This window comes from Strix aluco, chromosome 12 (genome assembly GCF_031877795.1).
Source record: "Strix aluco isolate bStrAlu1 chromosome 12, bStrAlu1.hap1, whole genome shotgun sequence".
NCBI classification, from domain to species: domain Eukaryota; kingdom Metazoa; phylum Chordata; class Aves; order Strigiformes; family Strigidae; genus Strix; species Strix aluco.
This window is the reverse complement of record NC_133942.1, coordinates 21,508,146-21,534,354: the sequence shown is the minus strand read 5'-3', so window position 1 is coordinate 21,534,354 and position 26,209 is coordinate 21,508,146. Positions and strand designations below refer to the sequence as shown.

The window sequence follows — 26,209 nt, the reverse complement described above, 5'->3', positions numbered from 1 at the left end:
ATAAGTAACTTGTGAAGATAATTTCTAACCACTTTGTTTTTGTACTCAGCTGAGATACCTAGACAGTCGAGAAGATGAACAGATCCGAGGAATAACGATGAAATCTAGTGCAATTTCATTGCACTTTGTGAAAGGTAAGTGGTTGATGCTGGCAAGTACAAACTTTAATTTTTTTTTTTTTTAATTTTCCATATCAATTCATTGTTGCTGTTGAGATCTTTTTGTGTGCAGCTTCTACTTTTGTGTTTCTCAGTGTTAGGCCATGATTCTGCAAAGGCTTAGGCACATATTCAACTGTTAACCAAGATAATCAAGTTCCATCTCAGAGTTAGGAAAATGTCTTCAATCATATCTCTGAGCGGAGGCAATTAGCATAGTTGCTTTTAGCTCTTTATTTTAGATCTAAATCTTTATATTTTGATCTTAAGTCTTGAAATAATGTCACTGAAAGGCAAGATTGTCTTTCAAATGACAACAAATTTTAAAATGATTTTGTACAGTCTCATCTTCACTATACTTCTATGTCAAGGTGCCTGTTACACTCTGCTATAAGTCGTTCAGAAGGTTTTTCATAGTGTAGTTATGGTCTCATCTTTGTTATGACTCTGTGTTCCTCACAGTCTTCTCCTCAGCTAGGTGAATGAAAACATGAAATACATTACTAATAGGCTTGTGCAAAAAAAGGAATAACTAACAGAAAGATTCCATGAACAGAAAACCCACCATTAGTCTTACCATTTCAGCTACAGCTGATTATAAAAAAATAGTTGAAATGAATGATCTTGTAGCTAAGAATTGTAAACTGTGGTTGGTTTATTGTTGACTCTGAGATGACATTACTTTTAATGGTTAGAACCTTTTATGTCTGTTGGTTTTCTGTTGTATTGAAATTTAGACTCTTAATACAACTTCTTAAACAGGAAAGTTGTTCGATCTTATTTTGATTATGGCTGGTGATAAATGCAGTGAGTTCATCAACAGTTGACTGGAGTCTCTGCTAAGCAGAATGTTTTTGGGATATAATGTAGAAAATATAGAAAGCTTCTGTATTGATATGTTGAAGATATTTTAGTAATATGGAGGCAAAAGCACGTTTTAAAAAAATCACAAGGTTGCAATGAAGCATTTTATCAGGAATGTAGGGTTTATTTTTATGATAATCTGTCATGATTTATCTTTAAAATGTAGACTGTAGTGCAGTTGATTTGTGTTTTAGGTAGTCACCTATTTGTAATGCTCCTACAACTTTGTTCAGGTTTAGGGTTTTTCTTTTTTTCTCAATTGGCTGGTGTGTTTTTGGTTTTAACTTTCCAAAGGTAGTTGGGCATTAAATGATAAAGATTGGCATTAACAGTGAAATTAAAATGAATTAAGCACAAGCCACTAGTTGTTATGCTGCTGACAGCCTTCCTGTCCTACTAGAGTTTTACCTAAGCATAATGGTTACTGCAGATTTGGTCTTTAGAAATTAATAATGGTATAAGCAATATAACCAAGTGGCTGGAAGAAATATTTTTGAAAACTGTTCTGAAATATTAATTTATTGTTTGATCCTAGGTGATCAGGAGTATCTGATTAATTTAATAGACTCTCCAGGGCACGTGGATTTTTCTTCAGAAGTATCTACTGCTGTCCGACTCTGTGATGGTTGCATCATAGTGGTGGATGCTGTTGAAGGAGTCTGTCCACAGGTGAAATAAAGTATATTAAATAGAGAAATAGGGTAGAGAAGACAGAGTAAACAAAGTTTTAAGTGTATTATGTAGAAATAAAAGATGAGCTGGTCTAGGAAGTATGAAAGAGGGTAGTTAATTTCATAGTTGTGCTGAAAAACTGAGTAATACTGGTGAGTGGGTGTAGTGATGTAGGGTTGAAACTGCAATTTTTCAGGTAATGGCATATTTGTATAGAGAAGAAATAAATGTTTTAAGGGAAATAATATCTTTACATGTGCTTTTAGGGTATTGAAAGTGGAAAAAATATGCACAGTAACATTGAGAATGCTTTTTTTTCATGTCTTTTATAAAGAAGGGTTATATTGTGGGTGTTTTTGCCATGAAGATCTGCCATTCTGCAGAATTCTGTAATAACACACTATGTACTATGGGAGTTAAATTTCTGGTTTGAATGTCAACCTGCCCTTTATTAAATGTGTAATTAAATTTTAGAATTATATTGTCATTTTATTTAACATTCCATCTCTTTTCTGGTATCGAGCTTTCTGTGATGGATTCTTTTTTTAACTATTTCCTTCTTAATAGACTCAAGCAGTTCTACGGCAAGCATGGCTGGAAAATATACGTCCAGTATTGGTGATTAATAAAATCGATCGCTTGATTGTGGAGCTCAAGCTCACCCCTCAGGAAGCATACTTGCACCTTAAGAATATCTTAGAACAGGTATTCATGCTATAGTGTCATGTTCACACAGCAGATTTTGTTGAGGTTTTTCTCTTCCTCCTTTTCTCTATTCTTGAATTGAGAGAGACTGTAATTTTCACTCCCTTATAGCTGGAATAAATTTAGTGCAGCAGAACTGGTGTTTTCTTACTTTTCAGGATCAAGCACTATAACACCTAGTCTAATTTTTATCATTGAGATACATTTTACTTCGTGTAGGTTTTGAGGTGCGCTCAGAATGCCTGTGATGGAGAAAAGATTTATTAAATGCTTCTTGACAGGTCATCAGGAAGAGTCTTCATTTTTAGAAATAATATGCTGAATATTTTGTTCTTCCTGTTAAATTGCTTAAACTGCTTTGGAGGTAGTGCAAATAGTATGTTTAGACTGCGCTGATATTGATGGATTTATGCAGGGTTAAAGTTAATTCATGTTTTAAGTTAAGTTGCTTTCAAACTTTTTTTTTTCCCCAGAGCTTACTTTTAAGCGCTTACCTACCTGGTTTCCCTTTGCCCTCCTTTGTTGTTTGTTGACAGCAACAAGTTCCTATTTCAACATTCCTTGTTCTGAGAGACAGAGTGTATTACACATGATACTCTATGTCTGATTCAGTGCTGATGTGGCTGCCTTTGACTTGGAAAGTACATGGTTTTTAAGTCAAAATGTTAGTCTCATCAAACTCCTGTTGTCTTCAAATAGGTGGGATAAGATACATAAAGTCTGTGTTTTAAATTACAAAATGAATCGCAGGCGTTGCTATCTTGTTAAAAAAACTCCTCTATTTTATATTTTGGAGGGTGAGGGGAATTGCATTTTAATTGCAAGGGTTGTGAAAGTGAATGAACCTTAATGTGTGTTTACATATCCTTCTGTAGATCAATGCAGTCACTGGAGCTCTCTTTACCTCTAAAGTCTTAGAAGAAAGAGCTGAGAAAGAAACAGAAAGTGAAAGTATTTCAGACACTGCACCAGGAGATCAAATTTATGACTGGAGTGCTGGATTGGAAGATACTGATGATTCACATCTTTATTTTTCACCAGACCATGGAAATGTGGTGTTTGCCAGTGCAATTGATGGCTGGGGTTTTGGGTAAGTCAGATTTAGTTACTGACTTTTTTTTTGAAAATTGATTACTGCAGTTAATCTTAAAGTATTTTCAGTTGCTTCATATTTCTAAAGATGTTTTTTCTGTGATGTGCAACTGTATATAAGCAGTTCTAATATATTACTGACGTTGGCCTGCTGAAAATACTACCAGCTTCGTTATCTATGTGGCCCTGTTTTACTTACACAGCAGATGCTGAGCCCATTGTAGTGCCAGCCCAGGCTAGTAAACTTAGTATTTTATTAATTGCTGACATTTGATAGGCTGTAATAGACTAAGCCAAAAACTGTGGCAGCACAGAGCTGTTTCACAAGTAGATTGGATATTCCAGCTACAGGGACGGTGACATTCTGAACAAGCATAAGGCAGGCAGCTGGCATCAGGGCAGTAGTTCCACCTGTCCAGTTTGGCCCAGTACAGTCACAGCATTACTGTGATCTGTTTTTCTGTACCAGACTTTGACTTGTCCTTGAAATTATGCATTTGTCCTCAAGTGCTTATGCTCATCAATCTTAATCTAGCTTTTTTCTGTTCATTCAGGTGCATTTCATATCTTTTGTTACCTAATATATTTCTGTTTAAGCAGTTGCTAAAGAACATTGCAAAGATGTTTAAGTAAATGTAAGAATTTGGGGATAGAACAATATCAGAAAATTTTCTAGATTACTGTATTTGAGTTTGTGATTAGTTCTGTTTTTCAGTCCTGTTCCTTAGTAGTTTCAAAGGGCAGCAGACTAGTGTAAAGATTGCACGTTCTGATTGCTAGCCACAAGGTGGAGTCGTTGTCTTCATCTTGAAAATATAATTTAAAAACTATACTCAATAACACAGTGCATGTCTTTAATATTGCAAAACCTTTAAAAAAAAGTCAGCTCCAGGATTTTTAAGTCAAAGTCAGGCTCTTAAATAAGGTTATATGCATGGTTTATAGTCTAACACAAACCTTTCTTACCACTGCAGAGGAAAGGGAAACTGAGATGGGATATTTTAGTTTAATTATCTGTCATGAATAATAATAATCTATAAAAAGAAAAACCAGAGTATAAGTGTGTAAGGAAATTGAAAAGAAATCTTCAAATTCTGATGTTCTGATGTCTGAAAGAGATCTTTTCATAAGGGATGTGAGCGAGGGGAGACCTTTTCATTCCTGAAGGCTAGAGGGGGTTTTCTGATACCTTTGGTGATCTGCACATTAACATACATCTTACCTGAAGACCTTCATTCCCATGTGGTGCCCACAGTCAGTTTTCTGTTTTAGGATGTGTAGGGAAACAGTATTTTGATTTCTGTAGGCTTTAGCTTTCCTGACTTGTAACTTTTCATTGAAATTCCATGTAAAGAATGGATTATGGTAGTAAACTGTTGTTATACAGAGTATTTTGGATGCAAGTGTTACAAACTTTTCAAGTTCAGAGTCAGAATATGAACACGTTCTTTAGCAGATGTTGGAAATGATTAGAGCTATCTGCTATTTTTGTCCTGTATAGTTAAAGATTGGTCAATTTGCAGTTTACTTTTGTTTTGGATACTGACAAAACCTGTGGAAGGGAATAAATTAAAACAAAAAGCTAAGTTTTTGTTTTGGGAAGTTCAAAGGTGGCCTAGGATTACCATTAGTATTCTAAGTATGCTGCCAGGGAATGCTAAACATTAAGAAAAATGTTTCTTAAAGAAAAATGATACAGTGGAGTACTTTCTTACAATAAGTAGAATTATAAGCTCAAAAGCAATTTAGAAGCTATTTCTTAAGATCAAGTGACTTGATATTTGCGAGTAAATGATGAACTATTAAGATTTTATAGGTTACAGACCTACATTCTGATACAAGCATGTGGTCATAAACATGCTATGATCACCTTTGTAATGAGAAAGCAAGCATGTTGTTCTTAAATGGTAGGTGAATATAATGGTTATTTTTGTAAAAGTGAGACTCCACATAGTTATCTTCCTTTCATGATTTTTCTCTGATAATTTCTCTGCAGATAGAATTAAATCTCATACAAATGTGGCAGAAAATAGAATTGTTTCTCCAGCTCAGAAGTTCAAAAAATAGTTCAGAACTGTTTCACACAGGAGTTTACTCTCTGATGTACTTACTGGTTATGCATCTCATTTGTAATAACATTGGGGTATATACAGAGATATGGAGAAGAAAATGCTCTAAACCAGTGCTCAGGCTTGAGAGTCTCTAATTTCTTGTTTTCAGAGATAATACCTTGTGTTAATTTTTTTTTTTATTATTTTTCCCCCAAAGTTTTTAGCAGTTGGTATATGCTGGTAACTGATATTTCTTCAGAGTGGAATGTGTGATAGATGATTATTGATACATGCTAGGGTGATCTGAAGTGGAATCATACCCGGTCAAGCTTTAGTTGTTTCTTTGTGTTTGATGTGTCCCCGCCACTTCAAATGTTTGTCAAGTGTCTTGAACCTTACTTGCAGAGTTTCTTGAAGGCTGAAATCTAAATACTGGTTGTAATTAAGCTTCAAATAGGGGGAAGAAATGGGCCATTATGACCTGTTCTTATTTTTGTGATTGGTATGTTGGTACACTAGAGAGGATTGATAGGCTTTCTGTTTGTTCTTTGCCAATACTATACTGATACAAGATGAACTTAATTTATAATACTTTTTATTGAATATGAGACTAAAAACCGTGTTTGCTAAGATTCCGCAAATTTTAATCCCCTTCTACTTTATATATTGAAACTTTTTCAAGATTATATTAACTGAGCTATCAATGTACAAGATTGTATCTCAGCCAAAAACATTTATGCGTCTAACTTAGGCAACGGGTGTTAGTGTTCTGCTGCTGGGTCTGATCAGGCTGTTTATACATTACACAATGGACTAATTTGTGTACGTCTATTCTCTATCCCACAAAACGTGCCTACAGATTGGACAAATAACAGGACTCCTATCTGCTAGTTTTCTTATTTGTACCTGTCCTAATTCTGCATTTTTCCCTCACATCCTGAAAATGTTGTAGTATATTGGTTGAAGCTGAGTAAAGATTGTTGGCTTTCTGATACTACTTTGTTTCTTATAATGAACTGCCAGGCCCTGGTTCTGATAAATCATATATTGGGGGGTGGGGGGAGGGAAGGAAGGAACACTTTTTTTACCTTATTTAGCTTCAAGAGTTACTTCTGGACTGCCAGCAATACTATGTGGTGAAATATGAATCAGCGGAGCATTTTCTTAATTGGGGCAAGCCTTGACTGCTGTTACATGGTTGCGTGTTCTGTTCCTAAAGGTATTATGATTTGTCATGGCAGGAGAAAATAAGCCATTAAGGCAGTGCCTGCCTCATCCAGTGCAATTAGTACATATGCTTTTCTCATAATCCTCAAATGTTGAAAAATGCCATAAATACATATGCAGGAGCTGCTGTCACAAGAATCTTGAAGGTTCTCCCCTTGTTCAGAGTTTGTCGTAGCTTCTGTGAAAAAAAACTCCATTTTGGTCTTAGTTCAGAAGTCATACCTTATATCTTGATGACACAAGGAGGTCTTTTTAGGTGTGTGGAAATTTAAGAGTTACAAAGAACAGATATTATTGTTCTGTAAGTAGAATTGTTCTGATAGTAAACATTTTTGTTTCTGCGTGCACAGGGAGCAAATATGTGGAATTTTTTCCTATTACTGCTCCCTGAACATTTTCAGCAAGGAAAATAAATGTTCAGGACTCCCTCTTTAGGTCATAAGCAGCCTGCTTTTATTAACTCACGGGGACCACTGAAAAACACAATTGGCTTTATAACACAATTATTGGTAATACAGGTTTTATATTATTTTTTAGATTTTTACTCATTATTAAAGCAATGATTGAAACAACAAGCAGTGCCCTAAGTAGTTAATTTAAAAAATAATTACCACCATCTGATGGCTCAAGTGTGGCTCAAAAGAATACTTCGTTTTTAACTTGAGCTGTTCTGGTTACAGACCATAGTTAAATGTGTCATGGCACATCTTTCATAGAATAAATTGGAGAGTCATCACATAAATATGTAGAAATTTTGTACTGTGCTTTTGAGTTTTTACTGGGGGGATAGTACACAGATATTTATTTTAAATAAACAAGTTCAGACTTGAAGCTGATTTGAAACAAAACAAAAACAAATACTGTTGACATTTTTGAGCTGTTATGTCTAAATATTTTTGCAGGTGTAAATGTTGAACAATTGAGCTAAAGTGAAGACAATTGGAAAAATGGGGGTAAAACAAGGATTTGAGATTTTGTGTGTGATTTTCTTCTAAGCTGTCCATTGCTTAGGCTGATAAGCACATGTAAGCAGCATTACACTTTCATCAAGATGCATTTTGTTACCTTGCAGCATTGAGCATTTTGCCAAACTGTACAGCCAAAAGATTGGAATCAAACCTGCAGTACTTCTGAAGACTTTATGGGGAGATTATTATCTAAATACAAAAGCAAAGAAGATAATGAAAAGTGATCAGGTAGGGAGATTGTCAGAAATATTACCTGTTTTTTTGTTTTGTTTGTTTTTTTATTCCTCATAGTATATTCTGAAAATTTACCTCAGTACCTTTTCACTCAACATCTGTGGAGGTATAAAGTCACTAGGATAGCCTTGCATCATCCCTTGGAGAAGAGAATGTTTCAAAATTGACTATTTAAAAACTACACGGAGGAAATCTCATTTAACAGTGCTCACAGTCTTAAATGTCTCTGTTCATAAAATAAGGGACATTCCTGCTTAGAGGGTTCAGCATAGAGCAAAATACACAAGATGAATGGAAGACTAACAATGTAGAAATGAGAGTAGTGAGAGGGTCTCTCTTATTTGGAGAGTCCTTTAACAGCTAAGGATTTAAGATATTCACATTTAGTTTAGGGTTTAGAAAATCTGTTTTGCCTTAGTGAAATCCCATTGAATGCTATATCGAAACCCTGTCCTGAAAACTACACTTCTCTGTATTAAGTATTTCCATCACTAAAAGTTAAGAGAGGAGAAGGGATTTTCCCCGTTTTCATTTAATGATGATTTTTTTGTGTGTTTTCATAGGTGAGGGTTAATAGTTATAAAAAGGGTGATAATGAGTCTCAAGGTAGACATGTTCTGTATTTATCAGGCACTTTTTCTGAAATTGAAACACTTGTCCTTCACTTTTAAATTTCATGTTTATTTTGTGCCTTATACCATTCTTATAAGGCAGACTGTTAAGTGTAGTGATCTTGTGTAGAAACTGGTAACTGTCTTGATTTTGAATAAAGATTTTACATGCTCCTTATGGAAATGGTCAGTTAAAAGTGCAGTCTTAAGCCTATTGTAAAAGAGAGGAATTGCTGGTAATTAACTATGTTTATATTCTACCAGTCAAAAGGAAAGAAACCTTTGTTCGTGCAGTTGGTGCTGGACAACATATGGAGTCTGTATGAAGCTGTTATGAAAAGGTGAGAAGAAGGTCTATAAAGTTTTCATGGAATCTCTTTCCATGTGCTGGGGTGATTTCTTAAATACTCAAACAAGGAATGTTGTAGATGCTTGTTATGCATTGCTACTGCATTTTTTTATCTATTTGTTGTTTTCCTTACAGAGACAAAGAAAAAATTGAAAAAATAGTCACCTCTTTGGGATTGAAAATTGGTGCACGGGAGTCACGGCATGCAGACCCTAAAGTTCATCTTAATGCCATTTGTAGCCAGTGGCTACCAATATCTGATGCAGTCCTCTGTATCCTTCAGGAAGATACTACTTTTTGTTTTGTTGGCAGTTCTCAGACTTCAAAGAGTGCTCACATATTTCAGTGTGTGATTTGGTATGATTTGATCTCTTTTTTCACATCTGTGCCTATGCTAGCTGGACCTATTTTCTCACTTGTAAAATTAAGTTACGTATCTACATTTAGTCTTACATTTCTATCAACTAAATGCTTTTGCACACATTCTTTTATTAGGAAAATAAGTTATGACACTGGAGGTAGTTTAACAATACACTTTCATTATGTAGTTTTATATACAAATTTTAGTTTTCTTCCTGAATGAATAGTATCTTAGGGCTTCTGTAAGTATCTGGTGTTATGTTTTAGGCATGCACATTCTTAATCCAAGATCAGACTTTGCTGTTTGTCTGCTGTGTAGACAGTCTTCTCATCGCTTATAATGTAATACATATTATAATATAGTAAGTATGCACAAGTTATTGATGTATAAATACTAGTTAGTTCTACAAATCTTGCTCCAGTTGTGCTATTCTTAGTTTTCCAGTTCTACATAGAGTGAGCCACCCCTACTTACCTATATCCATTCTGCTCTTGGGTAAATGCCAGAAATTGTTACTGACTTGAGAGGGAACCCTGTGCACTGTAACAGACAGAGCTGGCTGTTAGCTATCTGTTGTTGCTGGCAGTTAGTGTATGAAGTTGATTTAAAGAAACAAACCTTGAAAGCATTTTTCTTCCCTCTACTTGCATTCAGCAAGGAAATACAAATATATATCCTTAGCAATGTGTTTTAGCCATGGTGTGTAATAAACTTCCCAGTCCTCTTGACATCACTGCAGAGAGAGTGGAAAAGCTGATGTGTGTTGGAGCTAGAACATTTGATTCTTTGCCACCAGAAACTCAGGAACTGAAACGTGGTGAGTAGGTGTTCTCCCATTGCCATGAAAGTTGTTTCTATCCTGGTGGTTTTGTTTGTCTTTGGATCATAAGAGGTGTAGTAATCTCTGCTTAGGTTTGTGATGATTTTATTTGTAGTAGCTTTGTTGATGTTTGTCAGTGATGTGTTGTAGTATTATGTCTTATTTTTATGACCCTACATTTTTCTTCAATCCCGTTTATTCATGGTTTTTAGACAACTCAAGCTGCAGGTGATGTGAAGTCTAAAGAGTATGAAACTGAGGATTTTGGAAGAATATGAGGTTAATAATTTGTTTTTAGTTCTAAACAATAGAAGTTATCATGTAATTAATATTAATATATGTTTAAATATTAAATTGATAAAAATTAATTTAAAATAATTAATTTTTAGCCACTAGGGGTTTGAATTTGGATTTCATTTTTACAAGTATATTGATTAACTAGGCCCAGATTTTTGTAGTTTGAAACAAAAAATATTTTTTGTTGAATATATTGCTAAGTAGTTTGGGTACTGAAAAGAAGTTAGTAAGATGTAGCTTAGCTGTTACTAGAAACATTGTCATTAAGAATTTCTTCAACATTTCCACAGCTCAAGGTATAACTTAATTTGTTAGTTATTTCATGATATTCCAGAATGATAAAAAATTACCAAATAAAAACAAGAGCCAAAAAACTTCCAGGGCAACAAATATATTTTGTTAACCCAGAGTGTTAAATGAAGATATTAAATCCTGATATTTTGGAGTTAGTTTAAGTTTTGCCATCAACTTCATTGAAATCACAATTTTATTGCCAGTTCTGGCAGAGTTTCCATCTTTGACTAAGAGTCCCTCCTCAAGAAGAGTTTAGTAGTATATTCTGGTGTTGTTGTGTTGAACATTGGAATGTCTATATGCAGAATTAAGCAAGAGGAGGTTTGATAATTACCAAGTCCTGTGCTATGAAATTGTAATAGGGGCTGAAAAGACTATGTTCAATGGTTTAACTTTGCTATAGGCAGTAAAAGCACTGTATATAGGCAGTATTAAAAATAAATGTGGTGTACAGGATGCAGGAGAGCTCGTAAGATGCTCATATTCTTTTTTCTGTCTCTGAATTATTTATGAACATAAACTCTGTGTTCACATATGTCCTTCATAAAAATTGTGATGCCTTGGAAAGGAGAACTTCTGTAGAGTTCTTTTCCTGAAAGACAGATGAGAACTGCTGAAGCTGAATTAAGTATTTAGTGGAACTGAAAACCAAAGCTGAAACTGATGCTATGGATGTAATGCTCAGTGGTGAGCAAAGCTCGTGTTTCTACATGTGTATGTGGTAATCTCCTCTGTGGGGTAAGAAGTTCTATATAAAATCAAGTGATGTTTTCCCCCCAGATCTGGTAGTCTGGAAAAGAATATTCCCAAATGATCCTTTCAGATGGGTTTGTAGGGGATAAATAGGTCTTATACGTATGGTTTTGTTCTTCTGCAAACATTCTTTCTAACTGAACAGAGTATAACAGAATACCATTTTGTTGTAAGGTAGTAAATGTTCTCTGATATTTCAAGAGGTAGTTTAGTAAAAATTACAAGAAGATACCATGCTTAAGCTAGTAACAGTTAAAAACAGTTCTTAACTTTGTATGTGTAGTGAAAGGTGTTTATAGAACAATGTTTTGAAGACAGCTTCAAGAAATCCAAAGGGATGAGATATCAAATGTCAATTTAAGATGAGTTGTGAATGTCAAATTGACAGGCTGTTAGGAATGGTTTCCCCAGGGGTGAGGCAACTGATATTTTCATCCTTTACTGAACATTTACAAACATTATATTGTCCAAACAGTATTCAATACTGTATCAGTATAATTTAATTAGAAGAAATGTTCCTCTGTAAACTTGGATCTTACTGCTCTTGGTTATGAAAAAATTAGTATACTTCATATTTAGTGAATATCTTGCTAATTTTTAGTACTAGTCTTGCACTTTGTTTGCCTAAGCACTTTACTGGATAGTCTTTTCATACATCAGATAAAAGGGGGAAGTGTGGGAGAAGACAATTTGTTTTCTGTGTTGCTAGAAGTTTTGAATGGTATCGTGTCTGGTTTGGATTTGATAATGTGTTCCAAGTTGGATGAAAAAAATAGTTTATTGGGATTTCTGAAGTATTGAATGAGTTTTGTGTGGATCTTTCATCCTTTGAGGAATATCCATTCTTGCAGTTAAGTTGTTACGTTTTCGTGAAGATATGAGTGTCCGGACACTTGCAGACTTCCTCCTTTAGTTTGAAAGGAGGGAGAATACTCTTAATGCTATGCTGCTCTGTTTTTCATTCTAATCTAAACCAGCCTATGAACTCAACTTTAAATATTGAAACAATACATTTAGTTTGAGTATATGTACTTTTTTATGAGGAGTTCTATTTTTACAATTTTGCTCATTTTATTTTATTGTGGAACAGACTTGAAGATATGGGCAATATTATCAAATGATTAGGCTAGAGTAATTTTCTACTTTTCTTGTTAATTTGTCTTTAGCATATTATCCATTGAAATGGGAAATAAAAAGTAATTCCTCTAAAATTCATGGAAAGCCATAGTTTAGTCCATCCTGTTGGGAAAAAAACGGGCAGATAACTTCCTTTTATGTTTCTTCAGCTTTCATGAAATGCAGTAGTGAAGGAACAGCCCCAGTTATTGTCTTTGTTTCCAAAATGTTTGCTGTTGATGCAAAGGCATTACCACACAATAAACCAAGGTAAGAAAATGTAACATTTAACTTTCTGATCTATATTAGATACTTGTAGGAAAACAAGTTATGTTGCAAGCATGGATAAATTGTTTTAGACCTGAGAAAATAATTCACGAATTCTTGGGAAGCAATAAAATCTTTTCATCAAGTAGAGATTTTCTGAATGAGTTCAGGAGATGATTTGTTTAATCATACTAGTTTTAGAAGATTTAGCAAATTTGTTGAGGAGTAAAAACCACATTTGTTGGAGAATAGTAATTTTGTCCAAATATATCCTCCTAATGCATACATTGTATGCTGTTTCAGGATGTTTGTTTGAAAATATGCTTGAGTTGTAATGCTTTCTTAGTTTTTCAGTAAGGTTGTGTTGGCATGATCATAACAGGTTGCGTTTGTACCAAGAAACACTTCCCATCAAATCTGGCATAATAGCTAAGTGATCATCCAGTCTGTTGCAAGTGCAAAGTAAAATGGGTTAATTCAAGTAGTCTAAACCTTGACTAACTTTTTACAGTGAACTGAAAGGCATTGATGCACTTCAAAACATTTGCTTCTGGGAGGTTCGGAAGATTTTTTTTTTTGTTACAGCTTTTTATTATTTAATGGCCATCTTATTTTCTTTGAGGGTTAGATCCTTCTTGATTTCATTTCCCTGACATACTTAACTGCACTACTTCTAGCTGAAGCCATCTGCTTTTTTACAGGAGAAATGTACTTTTCTCATGAGTTGATAAGAATGAGGTTCATCTTAACCTTTCATCCCTCTAAGCCTCTGGAGCATTTTCAGTAGTCAACTTTTATATTAACTGGCCATTTTATGTTTTTCTGGGATTGTCATTGTACAGTGAAGTAATACAGAAGATATTAATGTTTCTACTAAATTAGACTGTGATGGCTAAATCTTTGTGCAAAAAATGGTACTGTTGCTGTAGTAACATTTGAAAGGTTTACTATTATCTTAGTTTTTTCTCACACTTCCTAGATTTACTTCAGATTTTTCTTACCACACTTATCTACAAATCTTCCACCAAAAATCTTTCTTGCACTGTTTGAATTCAGGGAAGAGATGCATTGCATTTATGGATTGACCAGACACTAGATGGTGCAGTTTTGCAGTTTTGCTTTGAGTTCTGTCCATAAATGTATTTGAAACAAGAGTTCTTGCTCAGGTACTGATGTAGCACAGCAGTGCCATTCCTGCTTTGTCTGCTTTCCTGGATATATACGCTAATTATCAGAGAAGACTACACTGAGGCCATCACTTTCTGGCTATTCTATCACTGATAAGGAGCTGTTCTTTTATTTTTTGGGAGACTCAAGATTCTTTGATGTGATGAGGATGCAACATGGAGGCAAAGGTGGCTTTTACATACACCAGACACAGAAAGTCTTGGACATCTTTTCAAGATTTTAGTCAAAATTTTAAGAGAATAAAAGCTAGCTACTACAAGTTCTGGGGTTTTTTTTGGTTTTTTTTGGGTTTTTTTTCATTCTATGTCATTTGTTTTTGAGCACTCTGCCTCATAGATAATCTTGCCTTTCATGTCTCCTCCAATATTCACCTTACCTTTTTCTTGGTGTTTTTTTTTTTTCTATTCTTCTTAGTCATCCCTCTTCAGGAAGGGAGCTGGTTTATGTATGGGGTTATATGCTGTGTGTTAAACTTCTGTTCTTTTAAAAGAGAGAAAAAGTTCCCCAAATGGACAAAAGACTATTTTGAAGAAATTTGCCATGTATTGCAGTTCATAATATGTGTATGATCAGCTCCATATTTTTTTGGTTTTGGCAAATGATGCATTTGGTACTGAAGCTTATGCATTGTGACTTGTTGATTGTATTTTTTCCTTAGAGAAAATGTGCTGCTCTCAATTTTACTGGTTTTCAGAACACAAATACAGTTGCATTTTTGTACTCACATAGTGTAACAAATCTGTAATTCTGATCATCAAACTGGTTTGAAAAACCTCAAGATGTTTACTGCGTTGAGTGGGGGATTGCAGTTGACTGATAGTCCAAGTAATGCAGAGCTGGTCCAAAAATCCAAACAAAGTTTAGATAAGTTAGGCTTTCTGATATAATATTGCAGGAGAGGGCGGACTGTACTGGAATTCTTTCTGGGAGACGTTAGGCATATTAGTGATGACTGTAGACAATATGTCCTTTCTCCCTGTTTATGCAGTAGACTGAAAATAGCAGTGTCTTGCTCTGTAGTTTGTGTGAAAAGTATTTCTTGCTGGCCTTAATACTAAATTATTCAGTTAGTTACTAATTGGCTAGTATTAAAATGAAATCACATGATTGTTTTTCTTTGAGATAACCAGTCATTGTCAGCACCATGTAATTTTGCTCATTAGGTGGTATTAACAATTTTGTTTTGAAGTGACAGCTGAATTCATTTTTTTAAAAAATTGTAATATAGCTAAATGTGTATTTCTCAATATTTGTTAATTTTCTAATGGTAAACAGTTCTTGAAGAAATCATAACTATCTCTGTGAAACAAAATATAAGTGTTTTAAAAAACCAGAATTGTGTAAATGTGGTTCCTAAGCACATCTTGAATTATATTGGCCACTGTGTGCTATTTACAGTTACACAGCACTATGCCTATTAACAGTGGCTTCATGTTCACCTATTTAAGAACATTAATACATATTATATGTACCAATTACATGTTAATTTTGAGGATCCATAACTGTGTTCTAGTGTATTCTGATGTTTGTTGGACCTGTCTGCTGTGTTATTTGCATCCTTTGGGGAGGGTGGGAGAGGGAATATTTTTAAGCATGTTAAAGCGTGTAAAAAATCTGAGATTTGTCTCTAGATTACTTTTTTTTTTGGCAAGACTTAACACTCTTCTACTTCTGGAGGGAGAAACAAGTAGATCCATGCTATTGTTTTTTTCTTTCCTTTTGTAAAGTAGTTTTGGGTAATGTTACCTCTTTGTTTATTTCTTAGAAGCTGCAAATTGACTTTTCAGTTTCTGTAGTTTACCTTATTTCTGCCATCTGCTTGTAATACTTTTTAAGCAAAGGTTGGGAAAAGCAAAAACCTTTACTAAGTCCAGGGTGTACAGTAAATGATAGTGAATGTTGGGTTTTTAATTAAAATTACATCCTCTGAGACTGCTGTTGGCAACTAATATCTTCTAGAAGGTGACTTTAAAACTGAATAGATTCTATACTAAAACTGCTATGTTTTCGGTTTTACTGTTTAAATAACTAAGTTTGTCAGCTGTTAGCACACTAGAATACACAGGAAAATAATTTATGGTTGGGTTACAACAGATTGGTAGTTTATTTCTTTGGAAAGATTTGAATTTTGACTTTTATATGGTACCAGTATGTCCCTGAGTTTTTATCAGGTTTTCTAAAGAAACGAGAATTGTGCAAATATGTTTTGTCTTCCAGTTTCTTCTGTCTGAACCTCTGAAATTATTTGCTAATTCAAACCAAATCAGACAAAGGTGTAAATTTTCTGAAAATTGGTGGTTGGGCGGAGTAGACAAACAGGTTAGGACCTGTGATAAGAGACTGTAGTGCGAGCTCCTTAACATATTAAAATATCTAAAACCAAAACCAGTAGGAAATAGGATCACATTGGCTTCTTTTGGAGCTACTTGCTTTATGTAATGAGGCCATGGTTATTTATTCTTAAGTATTGCTGTGTGCAGAATTAGGTGTTCATTCGGCGTATGCTGTTTCTTTCTCTCCTTGCTACTAGCATTTTACATTGAACTGCAGTCTAAAACAGAATGGTTGAGTGTAGGTGTATAAAGAAAAGCAGAGCTTGGCATTTAGGTACAGAGTACAAATGTTCCGAGTTTACTCTTCCTGAGGTTCAGAATTCTGTCTTTAACTCTGTGTGAAAGAGGAATACTTAATAAATAGTTATGATAGCTTTCAAGTAGTTTTAGCTGTTGCTGTGTGTATTTAATATAAAATACTGAGATAATGTAAATTGGGTATGAGATGTTTGCTATGATGAAATCCTCTACTAACTTTGTAGAGCTTTATGTATAAATGTCACAGTGATGTGATGCAATGTCAGCAACAGGAGGCAAACCCTTTAAGTTACTTCAAGTCCATTGTTCTTACAATCCTGCTGAATAGTGTAAATAGAGTACACTAAAGAAATTCCTTTCTACTTTTCAGTGGTAATAAAAATCTGTTGACCAAATAACCTGATGTACTAAAATGATATTTCATGGCAGCACTAGGTGATATGAAACCTATAATACCCTTACTGTTTTCCTCCAGATAATAGTAAAGGTAATTCTGTCTTCTAAGTCAGCTTGAAATCAGGGTTATTTTTTTTCTTGGGTGTCACCATGAAGTAGGCACTTTCCCATACAATTCTGCATGAAATTATGATGACAGTTGTTTCTCTGTTTTGTCGTACAGCTTGTTTGTGTGTCCTGGACCAGCAGATTGTAAAACAGCAGATTGTAGTGTACTTCATCTATTTAATTTCTAATGTTTCCTAAAAACTATATTGGAAAAAATGTAAGTCCTCTGATTTTTGCCCACCTTTCAGCTAAAAAGACATTACATTGTCTTGTTCAAAAGAAAAGAACGTTTATAAAGCTCCAAGCTCTTCAGAAACTACTATCTTCTTGCAAGTAAATTAATTATGTTTAAAGTCAATATGACTTTCAGGGACTTCTGTGTGAGCTGAACCCATCATCTTCTGTTTGCATTAATAGTTTGCTCTAAATTGTAGTTAGTGCATTAGAAATGAATATGGCATGAGTCATCTGAATAGCCTGTCAGATATAGAGGTTAACATCTGAAGATGGCACCCAGTTATATAATTGAGTAATACAGGCTTTTGAAAAATTAAAAGCCCTACTTGTGGTTACTGTGAAATAAATTTCATTGTAACAGTATACATTTGAATCCAGCTAAGACCTTTGGAACTAATTCAGGAGAGGAATATGTAGTAATGGATGAATTTTGAATCTCTGGACATAATTTAGTTTGTGTAATTGTAAGTTTGAGAGAAAAGCTTGTAACATTCTGGAAGAGTTTTGCTTCAAGTTTCTTCTTTCTTTATTGCACATTCAGTATGTGAGATAAATCAAAGGTCAGTATGTCAGTGGAGTGTTTTTCGAGGCAGTGTGTGACAGCTTGATATTGATATCTTAGTTTCAGTACGTATCTCGGAATGAATGATAATTGCCATATAATGTCATATGAAACAGTTATCGAGTGTTCCCTTTTGCAGGGGCCTTGTAAGATTGTTGTATGAAATCTTATGTAAATTCTGATTTGGATAATTTTCAGATGTTCATTTGTGTATACATGTTTATTTCTGCTCTGAATTGCCTAGTGTTTTCAGCTGCAATAGAAAAGATAGGAAATAATCTTAGTAGTTGTACATTAGTTTGTGTATGGAAATAGTTCCATAGACGTTAAGCAGTTTAATCCAGAAATTAATGAACTTCAGAAAGATTTAGGAAGACCACTGGACATACTCTGTGCTGAATTGTAGCAAACAAGCTGCTCTTGAGAGAGCTGTCCTTAGGGATGCTGTTGTCAGAAGTCTTTGAGTGCCAGATGGTGAGCAGAACAGCAGCCAGTGATTTGACTAGAACTTAATTCTGAAGAGCAGAGTCATGAAGAGTAATCCAGAAGATTATAAATTACTTGGATTTAAAGATGTTAACAGAAATTACCCACTTAGTTTCATGAAGTCAAGCACATGTCTATGAACTCATGGAATTTAAATGGGTAGAAACAGTATGGAGAGAAAATATTCTTAGCCACTTCAAAAACTTTGTTCATGGCGTGGGAGATGCATCACAGACACTTGTTGATGGCAGTATCAATCTTTTGGAAATGACGTTCTGACTATGTTGTTTCCTTTTGAAAATGGTCTGAAGGTTAAAAGGTGAAAAAATAAATGTAACTAATAATCAGAGGCCAATTTATGTTTGAGGTTTTTGTTTTGATGATTCACTATGAATTTTTGGAATGTTTTGGAATAAGTTTTCTCTTTGAGAACATGGAAGGGTAGAAAATCTATCGTATGCAGAGAATAGATTGCATGAAGAAGTTTAGTTGTTGTTCAGTTTGAACTAAAAGAGTTATTCTGGTGGAATGTGGGAATAAAGAAGTCAGCAGTCGCTTGCTTGTATTACCTGAAATCTGATGCATTTGATCAACTATCTACTGAATGTTAATAGTATGTATATTACACTTTTCCACATTGCTGTTTCCATAGTATTTGCTTACCACACGGTTGATGTTAGGATGAGTTAGTAATAATGTGGTTGCCCACCTATGTCAGCTCTATTACTTGTGCCTGGTTCATGTGCGTGGTGTCTGGATGCTGTAGCATCTCTCTGGACGTAGAGAATCTTTTTTTCCTTCTGCTCCAGAATTTTCATTTACCATTTTTTGTGTAACTGCATGGTCCCATTTTTTTTCTGCCAATATTATGAGGCTGTAGATCCTTTCTTAAGGAGTGAAAAAAGGGGAGGGAAGAAATATGGTAGGGAAGAACAGGAGAGAATCTTTTTTTCTGGTTTGGGCAGCATTTGTTCAAAATTGATCTCCCTTCTGGTTGGTTTTGCCAACTGGAGAAATTGAATAAATCAGGGTAAAATTTAAAACTGATTTTGTAGCAGATCCAGTGCCTATGTGCATTAATCTTGTTCTGTGTTCTACTTGAGTGTGTTACAATTCTGTATAAGGATTTATTTGACAACATTATCTTCTTGTGGTTTGTAATGATACTACCGGTAGTGACTAATTTTATAGAAATTGACACTGATAGAAACCAGGATGGAAGTCTAGGTTGTACCTACTAGCTAAAGTCCCACCCACACTCAATCTGCTTCTTATCAAATTAAGAATATAATTAACTGTGCTTATATGTATTGCAATTTACACCAGTGCATTCAGAATTTTAAGGTATGTTTAACATATGTGATTAGGGCTACCTGACACCTAAATATACTGATACTTTAAAAAATACCATGTAAAGGGAAAAAAAGGCAAACAGACTTTTTTCTTTTACTCTCAGGGTTATTTACACAAATGAAAAGTATTTTTGGACAATAAAATGTGTTGGAATGCATACATATGTCCTCATGTTTATACTGTGCCATCATACATAGACTGCATTTATGACACCCTTGGCTGTCTCATCTGTACTTTCCCTATCAATCTCTTTCCTCTGGGAATTTTTCAGGCATTCCAAACCCTTAAATAGCTTTGAACAGCTGCCTTCAGGAAAAAAAAAATCATCATAAAAAAGTTTTCTTCTCCACCATCTGCTTTGCATTTTGTATTGTTGAGCCTCACTCTCTTTTGCAATAAAATAAACAAACCAAACAGAAATACCACACTATCCCAGATTTCAGGGATACGTATTCTTAATTCTGTCACAATGATTGTTTAAGAGATTATTTTTTTAAAAGAAAAAAAAAAAGTTGCTGGGAAGTTTGTAGTGAGAATTTTGCCTTGCATTTGCCTTTTCTATGACATGTAATGTGTCTGTCCTAGGTTCTGAGTTCTGAAAGTCTGTGCTTAAAATTCTGACATTTTATCCTGGGGCTTCTCTTAGGGAATTTTTAGAGAGATTTTTAATTTATGTATAGTTTTCTTACTCTTTTGAGTTGAATGTTTTGATTCAAGGTAAGCATGATAACTGTGTTCAAAGTGATTTCCTCAAGTACTAAGAAGAATTTTGATAAAATGAAGGGCCTCATTAAGCATTCTGTTAAATTAAGTCTCTTGCAGAATGTGTTGTGTGCAGAAAAGCATCCACATTATGATATTAAAAAGTAATCTTACTGGCAGTTAGTCTTAGCTGCATAATATGTTCAGGGCTTTCCTTTCCTAATTAATCTAGTTAAGGGCAGAGTAAGTGTCTCTGCTGGCTACATGTAAAAACTTTGACTCCCAAGTGATGAGTTGTTTCCCTATTTGGGAGTGTGCAATAGTTAATACGGGGATGTGATTCTTTTTTGTATAGATCACATTTATATGCCTGTTCTCTAAAGAAAATTTACTGCTGTAGTGCTTCCCACTGTTTTCTTCCTCCTGTCATCCATTACTTCTACTAATGTTCAGGAAATCTTGAACTGTTTTTGTAAGTGGGGAAATTAAATTTAAGAGAGGAAGTGACTTATCCAGAACTACTAAACAAGCTAAGCTTACTAACAGGGCACTGTTTTTAATGCTCTGTTCATCAGACTGTGTGCTTGATACAATTGACTGAAAGAATCCTAAACCATCTTAGTATTAAGAACTGTTGTTCTTGCCTTCATCATATGTGCAAATGCAGGCGTAAGGACACATTGTGTAGATGGCCTTTTGCTGTGGGATTATGTTCACCTTCTTGAGTTGAAGTCAAGATTTAAGACTTTCTTATTAGTTTGTCCAGTTGTGTTGTACAAATGCATGTTTTATGATAGAATTCTTCTGTTTCTTGTCTCAAGTTAGAATTCCATTAGGAATATGCATATAATATAAAAAAATGCATTGGTTACTATTTTGCAAATAAATTATTTATTGATGCTGGAAAGCAATATATATTTCCATTGCTCCCAATGGGGGGGAAAAAAAAGGTGTTCTAGTTCCATGAAAACAATGATATCTGCATTACTTATTTTTTTCTGCTTTTAAGCATAAGCATATTAAGATAAGGATTATTTTTCTTAATGTAGGCACCTGACAGCATGTTACATGAGAAAGTGTTGATACTGAAATTACTAAACAGAATAGATAAGCTTAGGTTAGAATACTGTATGCTTAGTCTTAGCTGCCATTCTAGCTCAGGGTAACATACTGGATATGGTGTAAAAAGCAAGTTTGAAAGTTGGCTTGGATCTTTTCTGAAAAAGTGGAATTCATATGTCAGTGGGAGAAACTTGACTTATTTTAACAAAATAAACAGAAGTTTAACATGGATGCCCCTTCCTAAACATGGTGAAGAAAGAGTTTGCTAATTTTAGCTGACTTAACATATAAAGGCATTCTCCAAAAGTTTTCACTTATGCCAGATACAGTATTCTAATTACTGTGATTTAATTTATTTAAAAAAAAAATGACACATCCAAATACTGATGTTTTAAAATACAATGTAGGCCTTTAACTCAAGAAGAAATAGCTCATCGGCGTGAACTGGCGAAACAAAGGCATGCTGAAAAATTGGCAGCAAATCAAGGAAAGGAGCTGTCAGAAAAGCTCCCGAGTGAAAATTCATCTGAAATAACTGGGAACACTGGTGATACGAAAGGTATGTAACACTCTATCTGTTTTTCTCAGAGGATGTTTAATAGTAGTGTCTAGGTGTTGTCAAGGTGCTGTGTACCTTACCAAGAATCATACATGTGCCAGTCCAAGCAGTTCAATAGATGGAACTGAATGAAGAGGAGGGATTTGTGAGAAAGCTGATAGTTCATAAATGCTGTAATAGTGCCATGGATACATGTTCCTATAGCCTGAGAATATTCTTGGTCTCACTACTCTGAGTCAGTGAAGATAGATGATGCTTAAAGGAGATGCTCTGCAGAAAAATTAAATAATTTTCACACTAATAGATGGGTGCAGTGATTGATTTTTGCCCTTGTATATGGGGTAGAAAGATTCAGGTTTGTTTAACTTAGTGCTAGAACCTTTTATGGCAGTAACTGTTTCATCAAAAAAACCCCCGAGCAAACAGCCTAATAGTAAATTGGTACAAAAGCAGTGTATGAGCAACAGGACTGGATGGTGAGTTACAATGGTAGCATTCCTGCCATCTTTTAATGCATCACCAGATGTGGTAGGATAATGTGTAATTGGCTTTTTTTTTTCCTTCAGATGATGAGGCAGAAACTACTTTTATACTTCATATATTTTTCTAACTTTGATTAGGTGAAGAGAAACAGCTCACTGGTCAAGTAGAGATCATGACCTCAAAGGCAATGAAACAGGAAGCAGACAACAAGGAGTCTTTCATTGCTTTTGCAAGAGTGTTCAGTGGCGTGGTGCGAAGAGGGCAAAAGATCTTTGTTTTAGGACCAAAATATGATCCTGCTGAGTCTCTGCACAAGGTAAGAGGTGACAGTGAATTGTTACCATAACTTGGGATTCTTGTGAAACACTGATGACTTAACTTTTTACCCATTGCTTACTCAAAAAATTAAAAAAAAAAAAGTTCCAAGTCAAAAATTCCAAAAAGTATCAAATTTAGGTAATTGTGGTAATAGCTGGTTGTGACTGACTCATCAAAAACCTTAATATTTCCAAAATCGTTTAAGTACTGTGTTGTATTAGCTAACAATAAGTCCAATATGTGTATACTTTGTTTCAATGAAAACTTGTGAAGGGAAAAACAGTGCTTTTGGGGGACAGGAAGGTGCATGATAGTATTGAAAAAATGGCGTTAAATGTTTTGAGATTGTGGTCAAAGAAGTTCATTACTTACGAATTTACTTTAAAACATTTGTTTTATCAGTGACAATGAAAAGTAAGCTAGGAGTAGTACACACCTAAAAATTACCAGAGAAAGCATTATGTTCTATTTTCTTGGTAACATTTGCTCAAGACTGGATTTTTGGAAGGGAAAAAAAATATTTTCAAGTGTAATTGATTTTTAATATCTAACTTGTGAAATGAAAATGCTTTAGAATGTATATTTAGAAGGTATATCTTAGCTTTGGAGTGCAAGGAGCTTTCAAGGAAGAAGTTTTCATCAGTACTAAGTGATAAATATCCAACACTGGTTGTTTTACTCTGTGTAGCTGTCATCCCAGTGTTCTGCTACAAACGATCTGCCGTTAGTACCTCATATGACTTGCTGTACCTTGGAGAATCTCTACTTGCTTATGGGAAGAGAACTTGAAGATCTTGAAGAAGTACCTGCAGGAAATGTTCTGGGTGAGATGTAACTAGTATTTAATTTCCTAGAGATTGAATCCTTATATCATCCAAAATACACTGAAATTGTTTTGTTGTGATTAAGAATAAGAAAACTTAAATAAATCGTATGAATGTTTTTAGGTATGTTCTGTGTGCAAAAAATGAAGGCAATCTAAGCTGTGATTTCTGTGAACTTTGAATTGTGAGGAGGAAAAAGATGCATGAATAGGAGAAAACTAGGGATTACACTAGCCTGTTATCTTCAGGTTAGAGTATTGCCAGGTTAGCATCGCGGCCAGGAATTGCCAAAGGCAGCAGTAAGGTCTCATATTTTATAAATTGTGGGGATTATTTATAATATTTTCCCAACAGTGGAAATTCTGTAATATAACTTCTCTAGTGATGCGGATAACTGTAGTTTTATTTCTGGGTCTGTTTGAACTATGGTGCTAAAAATTATTTCTTTTATGGCTGTGGCAAATTTTGCACTTTCTCCATGGACAAGGTGCTAAGTGATAAGTCATTCTAGTCATTGAGTTACACTCTTTTGTGCCAGATTCTGAGCTGCTTTGCTCTAGAGTATGAATAGCATTCTTTGCTGGTTTTGTTCTTTGTCTTTTTTTAATATCAAAAGTAGTGTTTAGAATTTAGAAAGTGTAAACTTTAAAAAGTATTTTGTTGTTTATTTTTTTTCTTTTTCTGAATGAAAATGTATGAACTACAGCAAAACATAAAGATTTATAGTTATACAGTGAATTAAAAATAGTTGTACTCTGTCAGGGTTGGATTTTGTTGATCTAGGCAGTTAACCATGCTGGTCACTTTTAGCATGGCCCTGAACCATAAGAATTTGGAAGCTTAATACATTTTCAGTATCAAAATGTATTAAATGTTTACTTCAGCAAATGATTAAGAGTTTGGGGAAAAAAACCCAAAACACTGCAGTAAAAGTGAAACAGTACTGTCTTTGTGCTTGCCAAATAATAAATACTCCTGGAGCTGCCTCCTGCAGAGAAAAATACATTGTGAGAATTATGTCCTTAGTGTTAAGAGTTGGACCAAATTTCAAGAAACTTTTTTGTAACCAATTAATTATACCAAAAAGTTGTGAGTAGTCTCTACTGCTGAAGGCTATTCTTCAGTGGGATCTAGTTTTTCCTTAAAGAAAAGCATATTAGTTGAGTAATATGCGAGTTCTAAATGGTGACACAAGATTTGTCATATTTAGAAGAATTCATTAGAATTTTAAGATCAGAATTAACAATCAGAGCTCTTAGCCAGACTATGTTTGGTATATAATCTCTTTTTACCAGATCATTGTTTAGTCTCTTCATATATTGACAAAACAGGTTTTCATTTTTACCTAGAACATACAAGCTCAAGTAGTATATGTTTGGGTTTATTTTTTTATCTGATGTAATTTTAAAGAATTTTTAAAACTAAAAGCCCTAAATACCTTCTTGTTCATTTGTTTTTCCCATTTCCCTGTGAAGCTGCATTATTAATTTACATAAACTCAATAAACACCTTTCTGATTTGATGATGGTTTGCCACACTCAGGAAAAATGCAATACATTCATATGAAAGGAATCTGTAACAATGGTGATGCAAAACTTTTGTTATTCCAGTTAGTAACAATGATTTCTGTTTCAAAGGCCATTTATCTTCCAGCTTTAAAGCGTACAGCAGTGATTTCTCTCCAGCCATATAAGGAAATTGCTTGTAGATTATCTAGTAAATTAAGGAAGCTTTTCTGAAAGCTCAGTGGTTTTACTCTGTATAATTAAATTATTGCCATAAGGAATGCACAGTTAATCCTGACTGCTTATTTCCACTTTAAAAGTTGTGGTATAGGATTTTTTCAGATTTCTTTTCTTCAGAGTTTGGGGTTCTTTTGCTGTTATTTATAGGCTGTTTTTTTACAAGGAAGAATCTGCTTGGTGCTAGTGAGCAGCCTTTTTATTATTTATACTGGCTTATGCAAAGGTTTAATGATCAAAGACATGACTTGATACATAGGTGGTTTTACTGAAGATTAAAGGATTCATCCCTTGTTCCTTGTGTTCAATTAATATTTCCTTAAAATACTAATCTCCTTTTAATTGCTAAAAATCTGATAAACTTGTAGCAAAATATTGTAAGAGGAAAATGTAATGAAGCATACTATATTTGAACTACAAAGCTGTCACACAGACAATTCAAGAACATCCAGGTGAAAAGCAATACCGTGTCCCTGTCTAATATGCATGGCTGTTCTGGCAAGCTTCAGAAAGTTATTTTCTGGTGGTATTCTGAGTTCCTGGAAGTTAGGGGAGATAAATCGCTTTGCATTAGTTAATTTGTATTGCAAGTTTGTCAAAAAGCTTTAAGCAGTATGTCATTTCCAAGTAATATGGCAAACACAAAATACTGCCTCCTTCCACATAGCTGTTTATGATTCAGAATTTTTCTTCTTTACAATCTCTGACTACTATATGTTTTTTGTAGTCCTTGAGTGGGAGGTGAAATATGATTTAAAA

The 26,209-nt window shown here is 34.4% G+C and overlaps 1 protein-coding gene across 2 annotated transcripts in view; it reads left to right on the top strand.

Annotated features, from left to right (window-relative positions):
* EFL1 (elongation factor like GTPase 1) overlaps positions 1-26,209 on the top strand; it is a 78,229-nt gene that overhangs the window by 1,577 nt on the left and 50,443 nt on the right. For both annotated transcript variants that reach the window (XM_074836918.1, XM_074836919.1), the window contains exons 4-15: positions 50-134; positions 1,558-1,691; positions 2,262-2,399; positions 3,275-3,489; positions 7,842-7,965; positions 8,847-8,923; positions 9,067-9,203; positions 9,987-10,109; positions 12,743-12,842; positions 21,932-22,083; positions 22,704-22,882; positions 23,573-23,708. In XM_074836918.1, coding sequence (XP_074693019.1) covers positions 50-134; positions 1,558-1,691; positions 2,262-2,399; positions 3,275-3,489; positions 7,842-7,965; positions 8,847-8,923; positions 9,067-9,203; positions 9,987-10,109; positions 12,743-12,842; positions 21,932-22,083; positions 22,704-22,882; positions 23,573-23,708 — 1,600 coding nt within the window. The remainder of the gene's footprint in view (positions 1-49; positions 135-1,557; positions 1,692-2,261; positions 2,400-3,274; positions 3,490-7,841; positions 7,966-8,846; positions 8,924-9,066; positions 9,204-9,986; positions 10,110-12,742; positions 12,843-21,931; positions 22,084-22,703; positions 22,883-23,572; positions 23,709-26,209) is intronic.